Here is a 19073-nt window from a genome sequence, read left to right on the forward strand (position 1 = left end):
TTTTACAATATCACTTCTCCAGAAACAGTAAATTACTTTGAGTATTTATCATAATCTGTTATTGCATGAAAATGTGAAAACTAAATTGATTGATGGAAATGCATCTACCTAACAATATTTACCCAAATGATACTGTTCCCTCTGCTGCCTGTAGCAAACTCAGTCACAGAGACTACAGACAGGTTTGCCTTATTAATACAGACAGTTCTTTGCCTGTGTATTTTAAATACCTCAGAGCATAGTACCATCTGTGTGTATTCTACTAATGAGCTACTTCTTAGACTGAGGAAGGCCAGCCAGCCAACACCGATTACTCAGATGGAGACTGCCTAATTTTTAAGCAATTAATGAGCTCCTCTCTCACTCTGCACAGAAGCTTCCTCTGCTTAAATCTCCAGTATATTATGGCATATCCTGTTCTAAAGAAATTCTCTCAAGGAAGAAAATAAAGAAGATGAATATAACACAGCCCAGTCCAACTCCATAGAGCAGAGCCCAAACCCCACTGTGTGGGACACAAGCTTGAGAAATCCCTGTCGGGAGCAGGGACTGCACTGTTGCTTTCCATTACAGCTGAGGCAGGAACAGCATCCTGCAAAGGGGGCACCTCAGCTCACACCCTTACTCAAGACTGCCTGGGGCACTGAGATACCTTGAATAATACCCTAAAGGATGGACTAGAAGAGCCAGCACCATGCTTCCACAAGACATTTGATGGTTTTATCTCCTCTCATCTCGCAGTCCCTTGGATAAATCTGATACTGGCTATCACCAAATGCTGCACAGCTCTGCAGCTGGGGATCGCCAGCTGTGGATGCTGCATGCTCAGGAATATTTAGCAGGATGACTGACTGCTCACACCTTGTCCTTTATTTGACTGATGTGATTTTAACAGGTGAGCCTCAAGGGACTATTAGATTATGAAAAAACAGAACTCCCTCTTCTGACGCTACAAAATACATTTCTTAATAACCTAAACAAAATTTAAGGAGATCAAAATTACCGTTTACAACTCCCAGTTGGAAAGCTCTCTAGTAAAGCACAGAATGAGTATTAAATTATCTCAGTAATCACCCTGATAATGCACAACTTTCATGTGCACAATAAAACCCTGGAAAGAGATGTGGTTTTTACAAGTATATTACACATCATGGTTCTGAAAGGATAACCCTGTATGCAGGAAAGGATGTGCTTCTTGTAGCAGTGAAAAAACCCAACACAGAGCCCACAGTGAAAAAAACCAACACTTGCCTCCCTTGAGGATGCTCATATTTACACACCAATATGAGACCTAATGTAACATTTCAACTGGCTTTGACATCAAGCCAAGCAGAATCTGTACTTCATCCCTTCCCATTACCAAGGTCCCCAGCATTTCACTTGGGAGGGTGGGAAGGAAATTGTTCCAAAAGACAAGGGTCTTCCCCACTACGAAATGAAGTCAGTTGGTGACACATTCTGCAAAGACTTCACACAAAAGCACAATGGACAACTGTTTGACCAGGATTTGTATCCTTCAAAAAAATGTCATCCATTACAGCTCTTTATGAAGGACAGCAAATTGAACAGTTTATTTGTAGACATTTCTAAACCAGGATTCAATAAAGATCCTTTCTTCATCAGTCGAGCTTTACACTTTCCTTGTGTAAGGTCCACAACAGTTGCAGCCAGGCATCCCAGGTGGCTGGATTTAGGTTTCATCTCTCATGCACTAAGTCAGAGGCATGTTTTGCAGTTGGAACAAAACCACTTGCAATAAACACTGAATGGTAAAGAGCGAATTTAATCATCCAATCCAGATGAAAAAATCATAATGCTGTAAATAATATGATGTAAAGTCACGGTGAATAGGAATTATGTTGACCTACATCAGAAGTCAGCCAACAAGCTTCAGCTTTCAATCTGCTCCAATAAAGCTGAGACACTCCACTCCTAAGCACAGTTTCCACTCTAAGTCCCTTGATTTGCCTAAAATTACAGATGTCATTTTGAATGAAAATGTTACATCCAAAATGTCATTAGTGATACACATCCTAATTTCTTTCCTTGTTTTCAATTGTCTAAAACCACACCATTATTCACACCTCTCTGGCTTTATAAAATGGGACAAGATTTTCAAGGTCATATCAGAAATGAATAACAGATTCGAGAGCTCAAATCTACAGTAATTATTTTCTTGGCTGGGGTTTCCAATTTGCTTTTCTAAACCGCAAATACCAGACCGAACAGGTTTCAGAAATACTTCACCATCAGATTATTTTCTCAACAAATTATACTCTGCAATACCCTGCCTACAACTAGAGAGGAAGAAGCAGGTCCAGAAGGTGATCCTGCTTCGCCAGAGAAGCCTGCCAGAGAGCAATGCCACAGATCCACCTCTAACCTGGGAGCCAAGGAGCCCTGTGGGATGACTTGGATCCACTAAAGCAGTCTCATTTTCTCAGTTCTCAGGTCTCCTCTGCAGGCAGCCTCAGATTGGGCACAGTCAACTGCTTCCCAGCAAGGGAATCTCAGAAATAGTAGGGTCCTAAGCACTACATGCTCAATCTTTCGGCTTCATCATCAAACATCCACATCAAGGATCCCAGAAGTCCTAGCATTCAGCTGCAATACTTGAATACCCCAGAGATACAGAGCCTAGGAATAACGCTGCCTTTTACTCATGTTCCAGCAGCTTCCCATTGCTTATTAAATGTATCCATCTGAGGGAATTTACAGCTTAAAATGAAATTGTGTCACTGCAAAAGAAATTCTGATGAGCCCTGTGCTGTAGAATGTGATTATAGTTCTGCCTTTTACCATTAGCTTAAAGACATCAGAATGTTTCTATCTCACATTACTCTTCCCCTTCCAGGCCTACCAACATACATATTTTGAACACATGAGACAGCAGAAGCACACATGAAATGGCTCTGCACATTGATCAAAATAACCTCAGGATCACAGAGTGCACGAGCCAAACAAAAATATAGTGCTTAAATCCCAGAATAAACAATTCTTGTTGTCTTGTGAAAAATATGATCTGCCATATTAGCATCAGTCTTCACAAATATTTAACTCAACTCTATCTCCAACATACCAGACAAGATCCATCAACTCTCAAATAATAAACAGATAAATCTGTGAAACAACTCTGTGCTCAGATTTTCTAAGGCTTTGTACAGTGGGATGGAAGGGCCAGTATTTCTTTGAACATGAACATCTGGGATGTCCCCAGATGAAACTCTTTTAAGCTATTCAAACATCTGATGAGAGAACTCCAGTTCCTGGTATTGCTGAAACTCTAAAGGCAGCTACTAGGTAAGCACAGATGGAGCCCAGAGTGGCTCACGCCACTGACTGCCTGCAGAGTCACTGCATTTCATGATCAACAAAGACTCTTCAGGTCAGAGCAGTAAGTATACGCACAGGTTTCTATAAACTTGGTTACTCAAAGAGACTTGATTGGCATCCTCAGAGCTCATGGTCCCTCAGGAATTCCATATGCCACTTCACAGTCTTAAATGCTTCTTCCTCCTGCATTCCCCTCTATACACTGGGAAGAAAGCTTACAGGCAATGCACACAACAGACTTACAACATTCAAAGCAGAAGCTCTTGGCCTAAAACTAACACACAAAATCTGGTATAGCGGAATCTCTCTCCTTCTCTTCTTCCTTTATTTCTAGCAGACACATCTTACTATCTTCTACTGAAAAAAAAACCAAACTTCTCCAGGAGACAGTCCTGCTTTCCTTGTCCTTGCCTAAGGTGTTAGTAATGGAACAGAAGGAAAGATTTTATTTATGTTATTTCCCCACATCACTTTCAGTGTGCTGGGCAACTGACCACCACTTCATGACTGGATGATTTTCCACAATCTGTAAAATGGGAATAACTGTGAGGAAAACACTAGAGACAGAGCACTAGGATTAAATAACATGGTAGCAGATGTTTGCTTAAAACACCAAATAGTCCCATGGGATTTTAAAAACCCTGCCAAGGTAGGAATGTTCAATTAGAATACCAAAAGTCAAACAAATAATACTGCCACCATGTTTCAAGGCCTCTGCTACACAGCCCTGTCAAGCCTTGAAGCTGTATGCATAGATAAGGTGTGCCTGAACAGCAGTCTGTCCCCTAGACAGGAGCAAGAGTGACAGAAAGTATTGTACTTTAAACACCAGAAAGGATTTAGGAACTTCAGGCTTTTCCTTCTGCCCTGTTTCAGGTCTGTTCACTGAGGGCTTCCCTTAATGCCTCCTGCCCCAGAGAGGCTGATAGGTCAAGTTAGTAGCTCGGGTCTAATGCAGACTCCTATTTGTCTCATGTTATTAAAGCAACAGGAATGAGATAGCCAGATACCAACAGTTCATGCCAAGCACTGCTATTGCCTCCAGTTCACTACAAACTACTGAACAATGATTACAAGTGCCTGGATCAGATAGTCTCCTACTCATTCAACCCTTTCAAACGAAATCGATGCTTTCCTACAAGAAGCACGATTCCCATCTGGAATAGGGGATACAGGAATCTCAGTAGATATGGTTTTAAAGCAATTCTGTTCCCTCAAAGATGCAAACCAATTGCAGCAGTCTTACAGTGAAGTGGCAAAAGACCTTCCTCATAATAAGGGGAAGCACACAGTGAAGGCAAGTGAGAAGGAAACGATGGCAAAGCTGGCAGACACAGGCAGCCTGGTTACCACGTCCTGGAAAAGCAAAGTGCTCGCTCAGAAGCTCAGCTCCAATCTAAGTGTCTGTCTTCTGTGTTTTCATATCAGTATGTATTGTAAGTATTAATCATGCTTCTTGTAGGAAAGAATCAATTGAATTTGAATGGGTTAGAGATTAGTAAAGTGATAAAATGTACACTGCAGAGGTGACACTGCAGCTCAGATCAATTTTGCTTTCAACTCATAGACGGGCAATCATTTCTGCTGTTAGGAGTTGTAACGGCACTACCACAATCTCAGGCCAGTCTATACACTAACATTCACATGTCCATGCACTGCACAAGAAAGAGTTCCTTCCTTATTCACAGGTCAACAACTGGAAATACTTAGGTCTTGAAAAAGCAAGCCCCTGGTGTTTCCTTTATGATTTGCAAAATTAATTAACATTTGAATGCCAAAAAGCAGCCAAAATGCCTAAAATGCAGCTTAATTCTCCTTTCACAGGCTCTTTCCCACAGCAATCCCAGGATCTCCTGATCTCCTACCTCACAATTTTACAGCTACATTCATTTTAAAAAAAAAGAGAGAGAGAGAGAGAGAGAAAGAAGAAAACAAGTAAGTAAAAAGAGAAGTTCCTGATACCATGTGTCAAAGCAAGCAATTTAAAACTGAAATGCACTACAAACAACAAGCAAGGTTATGAAAGTAGAAAAAAAAAATCTGTATTTTTAGTGGACATATATACAAGAATGTGTATTAATACTCATACCTCATTTATGTTCCCTCTAATATATACAGCAGCCTGTAAAACTTGCCAGGTTACAGAAACACAAGCACACTTCAGAAGTGTTCTTGGTTAGGAGCTGACCCAAAGCTAAGCCATTATTGCACAGATTCTCTATAGGTCCATATCCCCCTAAGGTACCTCTGAGTCTCTGTGCCACCAGCAGATGTCCCAACATGAGCTGACATTCATCTCTAGAGAACATCCTGAGCTTGAAGACTACGTTCTGGGGAAGTTTGTGCTGCATTATTTATACTTTCATTTCAACATTACATAAGACAGACCTTCCAAAAATATTCTAATGAACAAGATGAAAACCAAAACATGCCAGACAGCTTTCCATGTCCCCCAGGACAGCTTCAGACTAAGGACACAACCCTAGCACACACACCCCCCCTCAAAGTCAGCATACTAGAAATACTGAAATGAAGAACTCTCTTTAAATGCCTGTTTAGGATCTAACAGGAAACAAAGCAACGACACCTTCACACACCTTTTGTTTTTGTGGGTCTTTTCCATTTTTAAAGACCTCATTTTGTGGAGGGAAAGAAAAAAATTAAAGGCACAGAGATGAAAGATTTCTCAATCATGATGACATGGCTACTGGAGGTTCAGTATTATCAATAAATTCTTACATGTTGCAGCTAGGTGTAAGCACAGAGATCCACAGAGCTGACATGATGCCCACTGCAAAAGTGGAAGATTATAGATTTTTAACAGAGGAAATGACATTTCTTGCATGCTTTGCTTATTTCCCCCCATCCCTAAAGATCCTACCTTGGTGATTTACTGCAGTTTGGAAAGCTTTCATGTGTTCATTTATTTTATCCATATACAGCTGTGGTTTCCTTTTGGGAAGGGACTCTAGCTTTAATATTTAAGTATCACTTCAATATTTTAATTGGTTTAATTATACATGAACTTGTTTTATACAAGGGTAATAGCTAAAAATTTGAGAGTTTAAATAAGTTCAATATTTAATTGTCAGGTTGAGGTCACTAACAAACTCCAAACCCTTAGCAGATTGTTTCCTTTATTGTTCTTCTCTACGCATCTCCCATCTTCCTCACCAGAAACAGGATGTCTAAATGCTGCCAGCTGTCTCCCAGATATGTCTGTCTAGCTGCAATGCCACTTTCTTTCCAGAGGAAACCAAGACTGAGACTGCTGTAATAAGGTGCACAGACCACCAGTGCCTCATAGCTTACTTGCTGGTAACCCCTTGAGACCTGACTGAGCACAGGAGCCTGGCTCCTTGCTTTCATTGATCCAAACTGAACAGATGGAGAGCAGACGTGAAGCCAGGAGCAGATGCAGTCATATGCAGGAGGAACTACACTCCTGCACTGATGACAGCTTAAAACAAAGGTGATTCTGACTGTTTTTGTTTGCTGGAGCTGTGAATAACTTAACATCTGGGAAAAGTAAGAGATCAGTGTGTGCTGATGAGTGCTGCCAAGCTTCCTCCATGTCTGCATGTAATTTGCAGGAGTAAATGCTGAAACCTCTTTGCATCACTCATCTCAGAAACTGCAAGGGCTCATAGCCATGTATTTTACATCAGGGCCAGAAGTCAGCTCTACAGGCAGATGCAATCATGAACAAAAAGCAAATGGCAACTGTGAATGCTCATCCTACAGTTCCTCTTGGGGCTCACTCCAGCAGGAACAACAGATTTTTAAGAGTTAGGATGCTTTAGGACTTCCCATTCTAGGCAGAAAGCCATGAATCACCTCTGAAGTACAAACACCTCCATGTATGTCATGGTTTTCGTGGCCAAAGTGATCAGGCAACAAGACAAGAAGACTGAGCTTCACAAAAGAGAGCAGAAGGAAATCCTAGGCTAGAGCAGTGACAAGTAGGAAAGTGAGGCTCTCCTGAAACATCTATAGCAGACCACAGCATGTTGCTCCATGACATCTAAGACACAAGATAGCAAGCCAATAGGTTTTAAATGAACATATTGAAGTACCATGTCCCAACCATTGCAACATCTATGAGACACTTTAAGACAATTTGGCTCTTACACAGCAAGACATGTGCCACTAGTCAGGCTCTTTCTCTCCCAAGCCACTGGTGACAAAGTGAAATGCAGGTGGAGGTGACATGGTGGACAGGGGATGAGGGATGCACTTGCTTCTCTAGCATATGACTGCCATTTGGATGGTGTCAAGGTAAAAAGAAGGAAGGCCAGAACCCCAGAGCACATCATTCTAACACAGCAAAGTAGAAGATGTGAACATTTGGCTTGTAGGTGCCAGGCCTGAGCCTATTAAGCCCTGTTAACCTGCAGAAAGACTACCACCATCACTGCAACCAGCAGCCTTACAGAAACCCTTGGGACATCTGCCCTTGTTCCTCCACACAAGCCTGGCATGCCCTTTGGAGCTCTAGCATGCTGAGACAGGTTATTTCAGCTCAGCAGATTAATACAGCAACAATAAATGGCATCAATTATTCACTAATGGAATTATGTCTAGTAAGTCAAATGGATTCCATCATCTGAAAAACCTTTTGCTTAAAAAATGCCATGATTTTTTTAATTGGTTTTATATGTTCTGCTATGATTATTCAAAGCACTGTATACCAGGGGCTCAGGAAAAGAAGTCCCTTAATCAGATTAAAAGAAAATCACCTACCAGCTGGAAACCTTGCAGCTCCCACATCCTCCATTTATTTGTATAACCGCCACCTTACTAGGATATTGCGAAGGCTGCAGTCCTAGAATTAGCTATTTACTCAGTTTTACTTCTTAAAGCCTGCAAAAAGGATGACCTGCAGCTTTCACAAAAGCTTCTTAATATTAAGAAATGCCTGTGAAACTTAAGTCAACATTACATTCACACAGATGCTCGAGGCAAACTGTTCTGTTCCCACCACAAACAGTGATCATTACTCTGTAGACATGACAGATTTCTTCTGGAGCATCTGGAAGTTGCTGCCTGTAAAGAAGAGTCTGACTAGCATAATTAAATTAGCTCACCCATTTTAATTATTCTGGCACCACATCTCAAGTGAAAAGCAGCCAGACAAATTTGTCTTGCTACAAGTTTCTCTGCCATTTTTGCAGCAATGCAAAGCACTCCAAAATCTGCCTGCAGTCCTCACATGCATTCATGCTTGTCCTCTGCAAGTGGAAAATACAGTCACCTGAACCTGTAGCACAGAGCAAGCAAGAGACAAATCTCTTTCCTTTGCACAAAGACTTGTTTCTTCATCAAACTTTAATTCTGTTCTTGCAACTGGAGCATCGTTTCATCACCTTCTGCATGACATATCCTCCACTCCTGACCTCTAATGACTCTTGCCTGTTGCCCAGCCCCTGGGTACTGTCTGCATTTACTGTCTGGAGTTCTCATCCTCAACTTTCTCCACTTGAGTTTCCATTCCTTGATTTCAAAGGAGTATTTTCCCACCAGCCTCTGAAGATATCTTCCTAGCCAAACACCTGTTCTCTTTAAGGCAACCTCAGTTTCATTGAGAATGCCCTTCTAGACACTCTGCCCCGCCTTGGGTTTAGTAATGCCTTTGCATTGCCTGAACACAACACCCCATCTTCTCATTGCTCCACCCCAAGACCTATTCAACTCAGCTCTCTTTAGATTCTCCCTACCCTTTAAACAAGATATATTCTATGATGTGATACTACACACATGGCAGTTAACTTCGTAATTGCTCTTGTACTTAACACTAAGCACAACTCTGGCCATTCATGCAATAATTCTATGTACTGCTTGGAAAAACTGCCAGTCTACATAAATCAGCAAAGATACCAACACCCTGATTTTGCTGGTTTATTGCCCTAGTAGCCCAAATCTGTCTTTATCATCAGTGTCAGCACTTTCCATGCACTGCTTCACACAGCCCTACATAACTGTCTGTACAATTTCCATTACATTTTTAAGGAGACTCAGCAGCTTAGACATCCCCATACCAATAGGCAGCAAGACCCATTCTGAACACTGCTGCAGAGAGCCTGTTCAAAGGGTGTCATTTGTGCACCCCATCTTCTCCCCCCACCCTGACTCCCATTTACATCTAAAAGAGTCTTCCTGCTTTTCAGACATCCTGCTGTTCACACTGTAGTGCAGTTGCCCACAAATAACCATTAAATTACTTTCTCATTCCAACTCTCCCTCCTCAAAAGAGAGGGACCCTGAACAGCACCAGCACACTACAGTTCTGTCATCCTGTTGAACAACACAGCCTCCTTGCTTCTTCCTGCGTTCACCTGGCTGAATCCATCCACTCTCTCTGATCTTCTGCTTAAACAGCAATACAAATAGTTGAAGTTCAGAAGCCACTGGAGCATATGACCCTTCACAACACATAACATTTAACGAAGCCCCAAGCAATCAAACCACAGTCCTTCATATCTAAAGACCTCTTAAAGAAAGGGAGTCAAATTATCCACTTTGCTCCAAGTGCTGAAATCACAGAAACAGAAAATGTATATCACACACAATGTAGTGGAAAAAGAAAAAGCAAAGAAAATAAATCAATAGCTTGCTCCTTACAGCAACCTAAAAATCAGCATGTAGAATGAATACTGAAGGTGGAAAACCAACTACATGATCATGTACTTGCAAAGAAACTGTAATTTTACTTTACATGCATTTTTCCCCCTTCATCTTATACTGAACATATACCAATTCAGTCAAAAGAACCAGCTATTCTCTAGTGGGTTATATTTAGCAATAGGCAGTCTAACATTTTAAAGCTTTTTTCCCACCAGTACTTGAATTGATACTGTCAACAGCTGCCAATAACACAAGACATTCTGCAGAGTCAAAGCAAGCAGACTAAAAAAAGCCAAAACTAAAATATAATTAAAGGTAAACTACCAGCTGAAAACTGCTATAACCACAGGCCTGTTATTTCTAGATATGTGCTTCTGATGAAGGAAATGCAAAGACCTTTACTTGCAGCCAGGTGGTGTTGCCTGGCATCAGTGAATCAAGGCTGCTCAGTCATATAGCTTATGGATCTCATAAGTGTTCCCATCCAGGCCAGTAATAGCAGTTTTGAGAAACAGGACCAGCATTGCCCCGAGCAGAGTTTAGATCAAACTCCACTGCAGCCAAATCCCGATATCCATTACTGCTCTCACAGGGCAAACAGGGCCCAGGGCACAAGAACCACAACAAAAGGCAGTAGCCCTCTTCAATTTAGCAACATTCATTTATACTTTCTAGCCCAGCAGAGAGAATTCAGCATAGCATCTGGTGGTTTCCAGAGTAACACCTCCTAGCCTGGGATGTGACAACCAATTCTTTATAATAGACAGACCAAATAACTTTTTTCCTCTGTTCTCAAGAAGTGCAAAAATCAAAACTGGCTGCAACAACTGAAGTCAGTAACCTCTGTCTGTACCTGCACCGTGTTCTCTGAAGACACCGAGGGCAGTAAGGTCAATGGAAGTCCTCACACTTATATGTAGAGCACACAACTAGTAGGAAATATTAAGTTAATATACAAGGGTAAAAGTACATTTTCCTACATGAGTTACCTGCCCACATACACAAGGCTCCAGCAGACTAAGTCTAGCAGCTAACCTACTCTTCTGCCCAATGTCCTTCCAAACTTGCAGCTTACTTGACAAATGCAAACAGTCTCATGAAGTCATCCACTTTGAGTGGGCAGAGGTGCACAGACTACAAAGTCATTCAGGCTTCAGTATAGATGAAATATTATCCAGATCAACTCTGTCCCGAAAGGAGATGCACTAATGTTTCTTTGTTCTGTTACCATTACCAGGTTTCAAAAGCAGATGTAAACATAAACCAACTCCCACTGCATTTCAGTGCCAGAATAATCAGATTTTACCTGTCCAGGAAAGTTCTACCCAGCTAACCCTGTATATGAGCACACATAGGGCTGGCTATGTGAATGACTTTCTGGAAGATACCCCTCCAACATATAAAACAAATCATCCAGACTTTCAAATCACCACAAATCACATCCAGCTAAGCAAATCTCTTTGCCTAAGTGAACAACTGGGTGTTAAAACAATGCCAAAGTCATTATTACTTTTATGGGTTTTCAATCAGATCAACCTTTTCTGTTTGTTGTTTTAAAAAGAAAAGAAAACTTAAGGACACCTTCAAACAACTTGAAGTCACATCAGCAGAACATTATGGTGAGAAAATTCATCCTGTAACACCTGGTAAGGAAACCACATTACTTATAACATTGAGGGCTTTTGCAGAAAGGAACACGAGGCACATATGCAAAGCACAAAGCAGTCACCTAAAATGCTTGACTGAATGAGCACTAGGTCCAGATTCAAAAATAAAAACATTTTTACGTGACTTACCAGAATTTCTCTTTGACACGAGCTTCAAATTCATGCTGACTACAGTACAGATCACAAGAACCAAGAGAACAAGAGGCTTCATCTTTCACTTTCTGTGACAGCTGAAATGCAAACATAGTATGAAGTCTGAATCACAGCTCTTCACTACAACAAAAGCAGCAGCTACAGTTAAACATTTCTCAAAGACCTGTTACAGGGCAACGGCTTAATCTAGCGAGTTCTGGGTTTATTTTTATGCAGAGGTAGAAAAACATAATGGTTCAAAGTAACTGTCTATGAATAATTTATCTCTGACTATTACACAAAAAGGTTGGAGTTTTTTTAATGACACTTTGAAAATGTTATTTTGCTTAAAAAGGAGACTGAATAGTTTATTTGAAATAGTCTGAGTCCAATCTAGCAGACTTTTTTTATGTTATTTAAGGAGGAGACCCTGATGGTCATGCTTAGTTTTGTCTCATCTAAACAGGTCTCATGCTTTAAAAAAACCCCCTCATATTGCTCAGGAAGAGATAAGAGTAGGTTATTCACACGATTTCTCTTAGCAGCCTTATTTTCCCATTGGTGACCTTGGAAAAGCTCCAACAATGAATTAGAGCAATTCCAGAGATTTCTCCTATAAAATGAGATAAAGAAAAGGTGAACAAAATTTGAAACAAAAGTAAAATAAAATTAAAAAAATCAATGAATGCAGGTCTTGGGATTCTCTTCACAAAGATAAAATTAGTCTCTCTTGTGAACTTTACTATCTACTTCAGATTACATACCTTACAGAGGCTGGTGGAAGTCTAGTTTACAATTGCATTTTTAATTGCATATAATTACTGGAATTCCAGTCTCATCTACAAGTACAAGGTCATTCAAGAGAACATGTGCAAGAGCAACTTGAAGCTCCTTATCTGCACTTAAAAACAGGTAGAACAAATCTGAAGTCAGTAAAGCCCATCTATGTATATAATCTAAATTATTATATATATGAACAATTATATATAAATGAAAGAGAGAAAGATGCTTAATTATAAGTTGGAGTACTCAAACACATGCTTAGCTTGAAGTCACAGGCCTTTAAGTGGCTTGATATATTTAGACTCCAGGAATTCATCTCCACATCAGATACAGACTTTAGGTCAGGACCCTTACTCCCAGATAAAGAGGTCAGTCATCTAAATCAGTATGAAGATATTACTTCCACCAGAAGATTCCCCAAACATTTTATAGCAGTTCCTTTTAAACAGAAATGCACACACCTACCCACATCAGTGATACAACAAAGATCAGCAAAACAGAATCATTCCTTAAATGCTGTATCATATCTGCCAGCCTGGTCCTCCCAGAGGCACCCTCAACTTTGGGACCAGCCCAGCCCCCTGCCATGCTGAACATCTGCTCAATGTGATAAAGCAACAAGAGGGTGCAATGTCCTGTAGTTTGCTGAAAATTATTTGGTTTGAGTATATTATATCAAATACTCTTCCCTGGTAATTTTACTACTGGCCTACTGTTGTGTGAAGAAAATGTACAGAGCCCTGTATAATCTTTTATACAATGACAATTATGCTGCTAGTCAATTATTTCAAAACCACCACTTGAAACTGAAGGTTCCCCCCTCTCACCTTACCATTCTGTGAGCTATAAATAGGCAGTGGATTTTTTTTTCCCCCCCTCTGAATTCTATGCTCCCATGGGCACTTTATGCCTATTGATTCCCCCACAGTAACCACACTAAAGGAGTTTTCAAGAAATAATACAGGCTGAAGGTTGTCTGACTGCTTAGCAGCAGGATTTGCATTCATTCTTCCTTAACCTTTCCTTGGAGTACCAAACTCCTGAAACTAGCAAGGCCATCTTGACAAGAGAGCTTAAAAAAAAACCAACCCTAACTGAACAAAATCTTTTGACAGATAATTGTAAGGATGATGTTATGCCAGAAGGATTTTCAAGTGTAGCTTTGCAAATATCTCAGTAGTGGGTGTCAAGCAGAGGGGGCCAATCTCTTTGGTGGTGCACAGTAATAGGACAAGGAATAGATGCAAACTTGAACATAGATTTCACCTCAATGTGAGGAGAAACTTCTTTATAGCGAGGGTGATGGAGCACTGGAACAGGCTGACCAGAGAGGTTGTGGAGTCTCCTTCTCTGGAGACTTTCATAACTTGCCTGGATGCATTCCTGTGCCCTAGGTGATCCTGTTTTGGCAGGAAGGTTGGACTCCATGATCTCTGGAGCTCCCTTCCAACCTCTAACGTTCTGCAGTTCCATGATTCTGTGAATTACTTTCCCCACTTTCCTCCCTTCAGTTATGACAGCCTTTTCACCTGGGGGTCCCTTCATCCCCACCACAAACAAGCCATGCTGCACTAAATACACTTAAAAATTCAAAGAAAGTTCTGCCAGCCAACTTTAATGCTAGGGATAGGGGAAGGCTCTTGGTTCTGTCAGCACTGATAGGAGATCTGCTTTTTGAAGCCCAGTCCTCACCATGGCAGTCAATCTCCATATCTACAAAAGTCTAAAAACAGAGCAGGAAAAGGGCAAGAAACTACACCAGCCAGGCACTCACAGCCTAGACCAAAGCCTCAGCTTGTCACATTTGACCCACCCCTCCTGAAGCTAGCATGAATCAGAGTTTGAAGTACCATCCTCACCATCCTAGATATTCAACCAGAAGAAGCGAGGATAGTCACACCACTGTGACCAGCTGGTGACTGCTAAACAGTAAGGGTATTCAAACTGCCATATATCATAGATTATTTTGTTTTAAACACACAACTTTATAAAGAACAAAGGTACAATATAAGATATATTTCCTCCAGAAACACATCAAGCAGCTGGAGGAGGGAAGGCATGTTTTTAGGACAAAGTCTCAAAATATGCTTAGGCAGAGATTTCTGGGGCTGAGCCTGCCAGGACTCCCATCATGTCTCCCAATAGGACCAGTCTTACAATACCCTCCTCTGGGCCATTTGCCCAGCTATCAGGGCACAGGACACTCTACAGACAGAACACAATCCTGTGCTAGACCTACTAGCACTTCTGGAAATAAACGAGTGGGAGAGTGTCTACAATCTGATGAAGAACATGAACAAAACTGTGCTGTCTTGAAGAGATATGAGAAGGGATAAACCAGTTAAAATTCAACAACACTTGTCTATAATCAAGGTATCTTCATCCAAGCAGGGCTGGTTTTGTTACCTGACAAACTCTCCCCACACAGGCACTCAACAGCTCTTCCCTCAAGGAGCTGTTTACACTGTTGCTGCCAAAGCAGCAGTGTGTAGGGGCTCACCTCTGTAACAAGAGCATAGTACTCAACTGGATACATCTCACAAGAAGGGGACCAAGTTTAGGACCATTCCCAGAAGATTTAAGATGCCATCTTAATAAGGCTATAGAAATACCAAATACAGCTAACTTGCCCACAGGGAGGGAAGGGTGACACAGAACAAAGCACTTGTTGAGAAAACTGAAAGAATCACTAAACAAGGTAACCCAGCCCTCATTGGGACCTGCAGAATTGCCTTTGGATTGAGGTAAGTAAAGGGAGGGTTCTACCATCAGAGAGAGAAATGTAGGAGAAGTAAGGTGCGACAACCTTATTCTCAATCATTCCACTGCTAACAAGGCCACCCCTTCCCTCCTCATACCATTTGATGCTACAAAACACAGACTTCAGGCAGCTTTCCCAGCCTGCTGTAAGCACCCAGCGACTACAAGGGCCCCAGGCTGCAATGCAGCACAAATTCAGTTCTTCTGACAGAAACCCTGACTCCCATATACTGCCTTTTGACATTCACCTGTGTTGGCAAACTCACATCTTTCTTTTGAGTCCTCAGAAAACACATCTTAGGGAATTGTGCCCCATTTTCTTCATGTACTGCTTGCTGTCCTTCCAGCACCCACTTCAGTTCACATAGGATCCAGATCCAAAAGAATTTCAAGTGGCAAGGTTGGAAGAAAGCACTCAGAAACAAGAAGGAAAACGAAGCATTAATATTCTGCACAAAATCCAGCACTGAGATTCCCAAGTTCCCACTTTAAATATAATTTGGTTTTGCTCTGATTTCTACCATGAGCTTTGTTTATACAGTGTTTCTTTCTAAGAGAAAGCAAATAAAGACAAGTGGCACGAGTGCACTGGGGCACACATCTGTGCACAGACTGAGAGTTGCTGACGCACCACAAAGCTCTGTAGGTTCTGCTTTCTTCACAGAAGCTGTGATGCACAAGGTGCTCATTAAAAACAGCAGCCCACCTCTTCAGTGGCATCCCTTGTCAGGTTTGGTTGCTCAGAAATCTCACCAAAATAAATGATGGTTTTCACCCCACACACAAAGGATGAAGTGGCAACAGTAATTCTTTTGTTGTCTTTACAGTATGCTAGGTGGTGAGTTCTGTTCATTTCTTCTCAAGCCACTTCACCACTCCACTTTTTAAGGCTTTGAATTTTAGTATAAACTCTCTCTCAGGCCCATTCTTCTTTTGCCAACATACCACACTTGGAACTCTTTATTACTGAAAGACTTTCAGTCTATGTAATACACTGGAGGGAAGCTATCCACAATGGGCACCAGTCTCTTCTTATTGGTACCTCAAAACCAAATAGAAATACTTAAGATCAGAGATGCATGCTGATTCAAATAATGTATCTCAGCTCTACTTGACAAGGGTCATGCAGTGCTCTTCACTCTGTTGCTCAATGAGAATCAAACAGTATTTCATTTAGCTTAATTCACTGTGGATCTTCACTATCATAACCAGCCACTTAAGCTGTCTAAATACATGATGGACACTAATTCTGCAAGGCAGTGTGCATTCAGCATTTGTGTTGCTGGATTTGAGGCTCCACCTGGCTCAGGTCCTTAACTGAATTCACATGTGGCTTTGTTCAGCTGAAATTCTATCAAAAATTTAAAACTGAGGGAAGCACAGAGTGAACCTGGTAGCGCTTGTGTTGTGTGAACTGAAAGTAACCCACAATGAGGTGAGATCTAAAACGTTTGGGATTATTACTGGCTCAACAGCACATCAGCTCCATCAGAGCAATACAAGAAAAGGCCAAGGTATTGTCCTGAGGAAGCGAAGGGAACCACAACTAAACACACAAAGCACCTGAAAGGTCACAACATCAGTCTGTAAGGATTCCTCCAAGGGCTGCACATCTGGGTGCAAAAGCAAAAAAAAAAATCTGTGGAACTCAAAGATCTTTTGTGATGTGAAGAGGATGGACTCAGAATCTGGTCAGTTATTTTGAAAGAAACAAATAGCACCACCTCTTAGGTGTTAACGCTGAGGTTTTGCTTGAAAGATTGTAGTGTTTCCATGAAAAAGTTAACTTTGAAATAGCAACCACAGAAGACAGCAAGAATGGCAGCTTAAAGCTTTAAAAGGTATCTTGCTCTATAACATGAAAACAGGGGGGAAAAAAGAGCTTCAGTAGCAGGCACAAAAGAGAATTACTGTGGCTGGCCTCTACACAGTAATTTCTCCCATTAACATTTCTGCTGCACAGAGTAGAAGTGATTTTAGTCATGTTCAGGCAATCAGGCTCAACACTATGAATAAGCTGCTGGTTTGCCCTGTAGATAGAAAATCCTGTGTTCATTAGCACAAGAACCTTTTCCTGCAACAACTTTCTGATCCACTGTGTAAAGCAGTGCTCATTTATGGCCAAAAAAATAAAGTGAGAAACAGAATAATCCAAATACAGATAAAGATTCCAATACCTATTGAATCAAAATGCTAACCAGAAGGGTTTTTGATGGGCATATGACATATGTACTCATCAAAATCTCTACTAAGAAAATTCTACAAGACCTGAGCAGCCCACCTTAACAGATTCATGAACCAAAGAAGTACGCAGCACTGATTAGCAGATCATGGAATATCAGCTCACACCACACACTGACCTCGATTCCCTAAGCAACTCACACAGAATTCAAGTTCATTACATCTTCAAATTGGATTTTAAATCCCTAAATCATACTCCTCCCTTATTGCCACAACTCCTTCCTTTGGAAATGCAGAAAGCAACTGCAAGGAAGAACAAGAAGAACAAAAAAGAAGCCAGAAAGTTAGCTATTATTTTTTAAGCCTCATGCCTAGCTGCAGCATCAAGGCTGCACTGATTCAGCACTACCCTGGATTCTACAGAGAACTACCATTCCAGCCTTATCTTTGCAATATTCTAACTATACATCCCAGCATATATGGATATACTTGTCCAGTATCACAGCTTTTAGATTTGAGCAGTCCAGTATTTTTATAGACATTTGATGTGAAATACATGTTGTGGGAGGAGGATTACAGTTGTACTTCAAGCTCACATGGTTTATGAGGTCAACATAATGAATCTACTAATTTACAGACCTTTTTTTCCCCTAGAGTATGAGCTCTTAATATTCTGCATATATTTACTTCTGCAGAGTGTGCTTTAATCAATACAGTACTTCAGGCAACATGAAGTACCGTAGGCAGTGTAAAGATCACCAGACCCGGAGAGTTTAGGTTTGCAGAGTGGTGCTCAGCCTCTTACCACTCTGCAGAAGTACTTAAAAGTTACAGACAAGCCAGCTGAGGGAAAGAATAGGAAGCTAATCTACACCTGGAAAGCTAAACATGTACACCAGTACTAGGGAAAGAAAAGTGATTTTAAAAATCAGTTTATATCAGCCTAAGCCCTAGAACTGATGCAGTAACAGCAAGACAGCTCCTAAGCAGAGTAAGCTGCAGCAGTAATCACAGCCACCCACAAGGGAAGAGAAGCCACAGGCGACCACACCAAGACAGTCACTGGGCACCGTTCCCAGAGGACAGACTTTCTGGCTGGGATGAACTTGGAAGCTACTCTAAAGGACCCAGCCCAGCCAGCCCACCCTGGGCCACAGAGGAGCTCCACTCGGGAAAAATGGACTTTGAGCCATGCTTTTCAGCTCTCCAGGGAAAATAAACAAGTTGCTGGTGAGAACTCTTAGGCATCACAGTTGCTGATAAACGCTGCAAATTTTGGAAAGCCTGTGGCTTCATCTGACTGGCTTTTCAGTCTGACACCCAGAGCAAACACCACCACTCAGGTCATGGCCTTTTGCTCCTAAGTACTTTAGGCAATCTTGCCAGTGATCACTGGTCTCCTCCACAGAGCCTCAACCACAAAATGAGAGGATGTTTGAGATTAAAAAAGATGAGAAAAGTCTATTCTCACCTACACCAATTTCAAAACTCACTCACTGCTCTTATATCAATAAGGAAGTCTGTCCAATTCACAGCAGCCTACACAAAAGCATTATTAAGCCAAAAGATTAGATGATTTTCTTCTTTCATACT

General features: G+C 41.3%; 1 protein-coding gene across 3 annotated transcripts in view; it reads right to left on the minus strand.

Moving 5' to 3' along the window:
- Positions 1-19073, minus strand: part of IL1RAPL2 (interleukin 1 receptor accessory protein like 2) — a 381248-nt gene that overhangs the window by 349563 nt on the left and 12612 nt on the right. For 2 of the 3 annotated variants that reach the window (XM_054169506.1, XM_054169505.1), the window contains exon 2: positions 11754-11854. In XM_054169506.1, coding sequence (XP_054025481.1) covers positions 11754-11835 — 82 coding nt within the window. In that variant the 5' untranslated portion in view covers positions 11836-11854. Of the gene's footprint in view, positions 1-11753; positions 11857-19073 lie in introns of those variants that run through there. The other variant, XM_054169509.1, reaches the window with a different exon arrangement.

Source organism: Dryobates pubescens, chromosome 18, assembly GCF_014839835.1.
Source record: "Dryobates pubescens isolate bDryPub1 chromosome 18, bDryPub1.pri, whole genome shotgun sequence".
Classification (NCBI taxonomy): Eukaryota; Metazoa; Chordata; class Aves; order Piciformes; family Picidae; genus Dryobates; species Dryobates pubescens.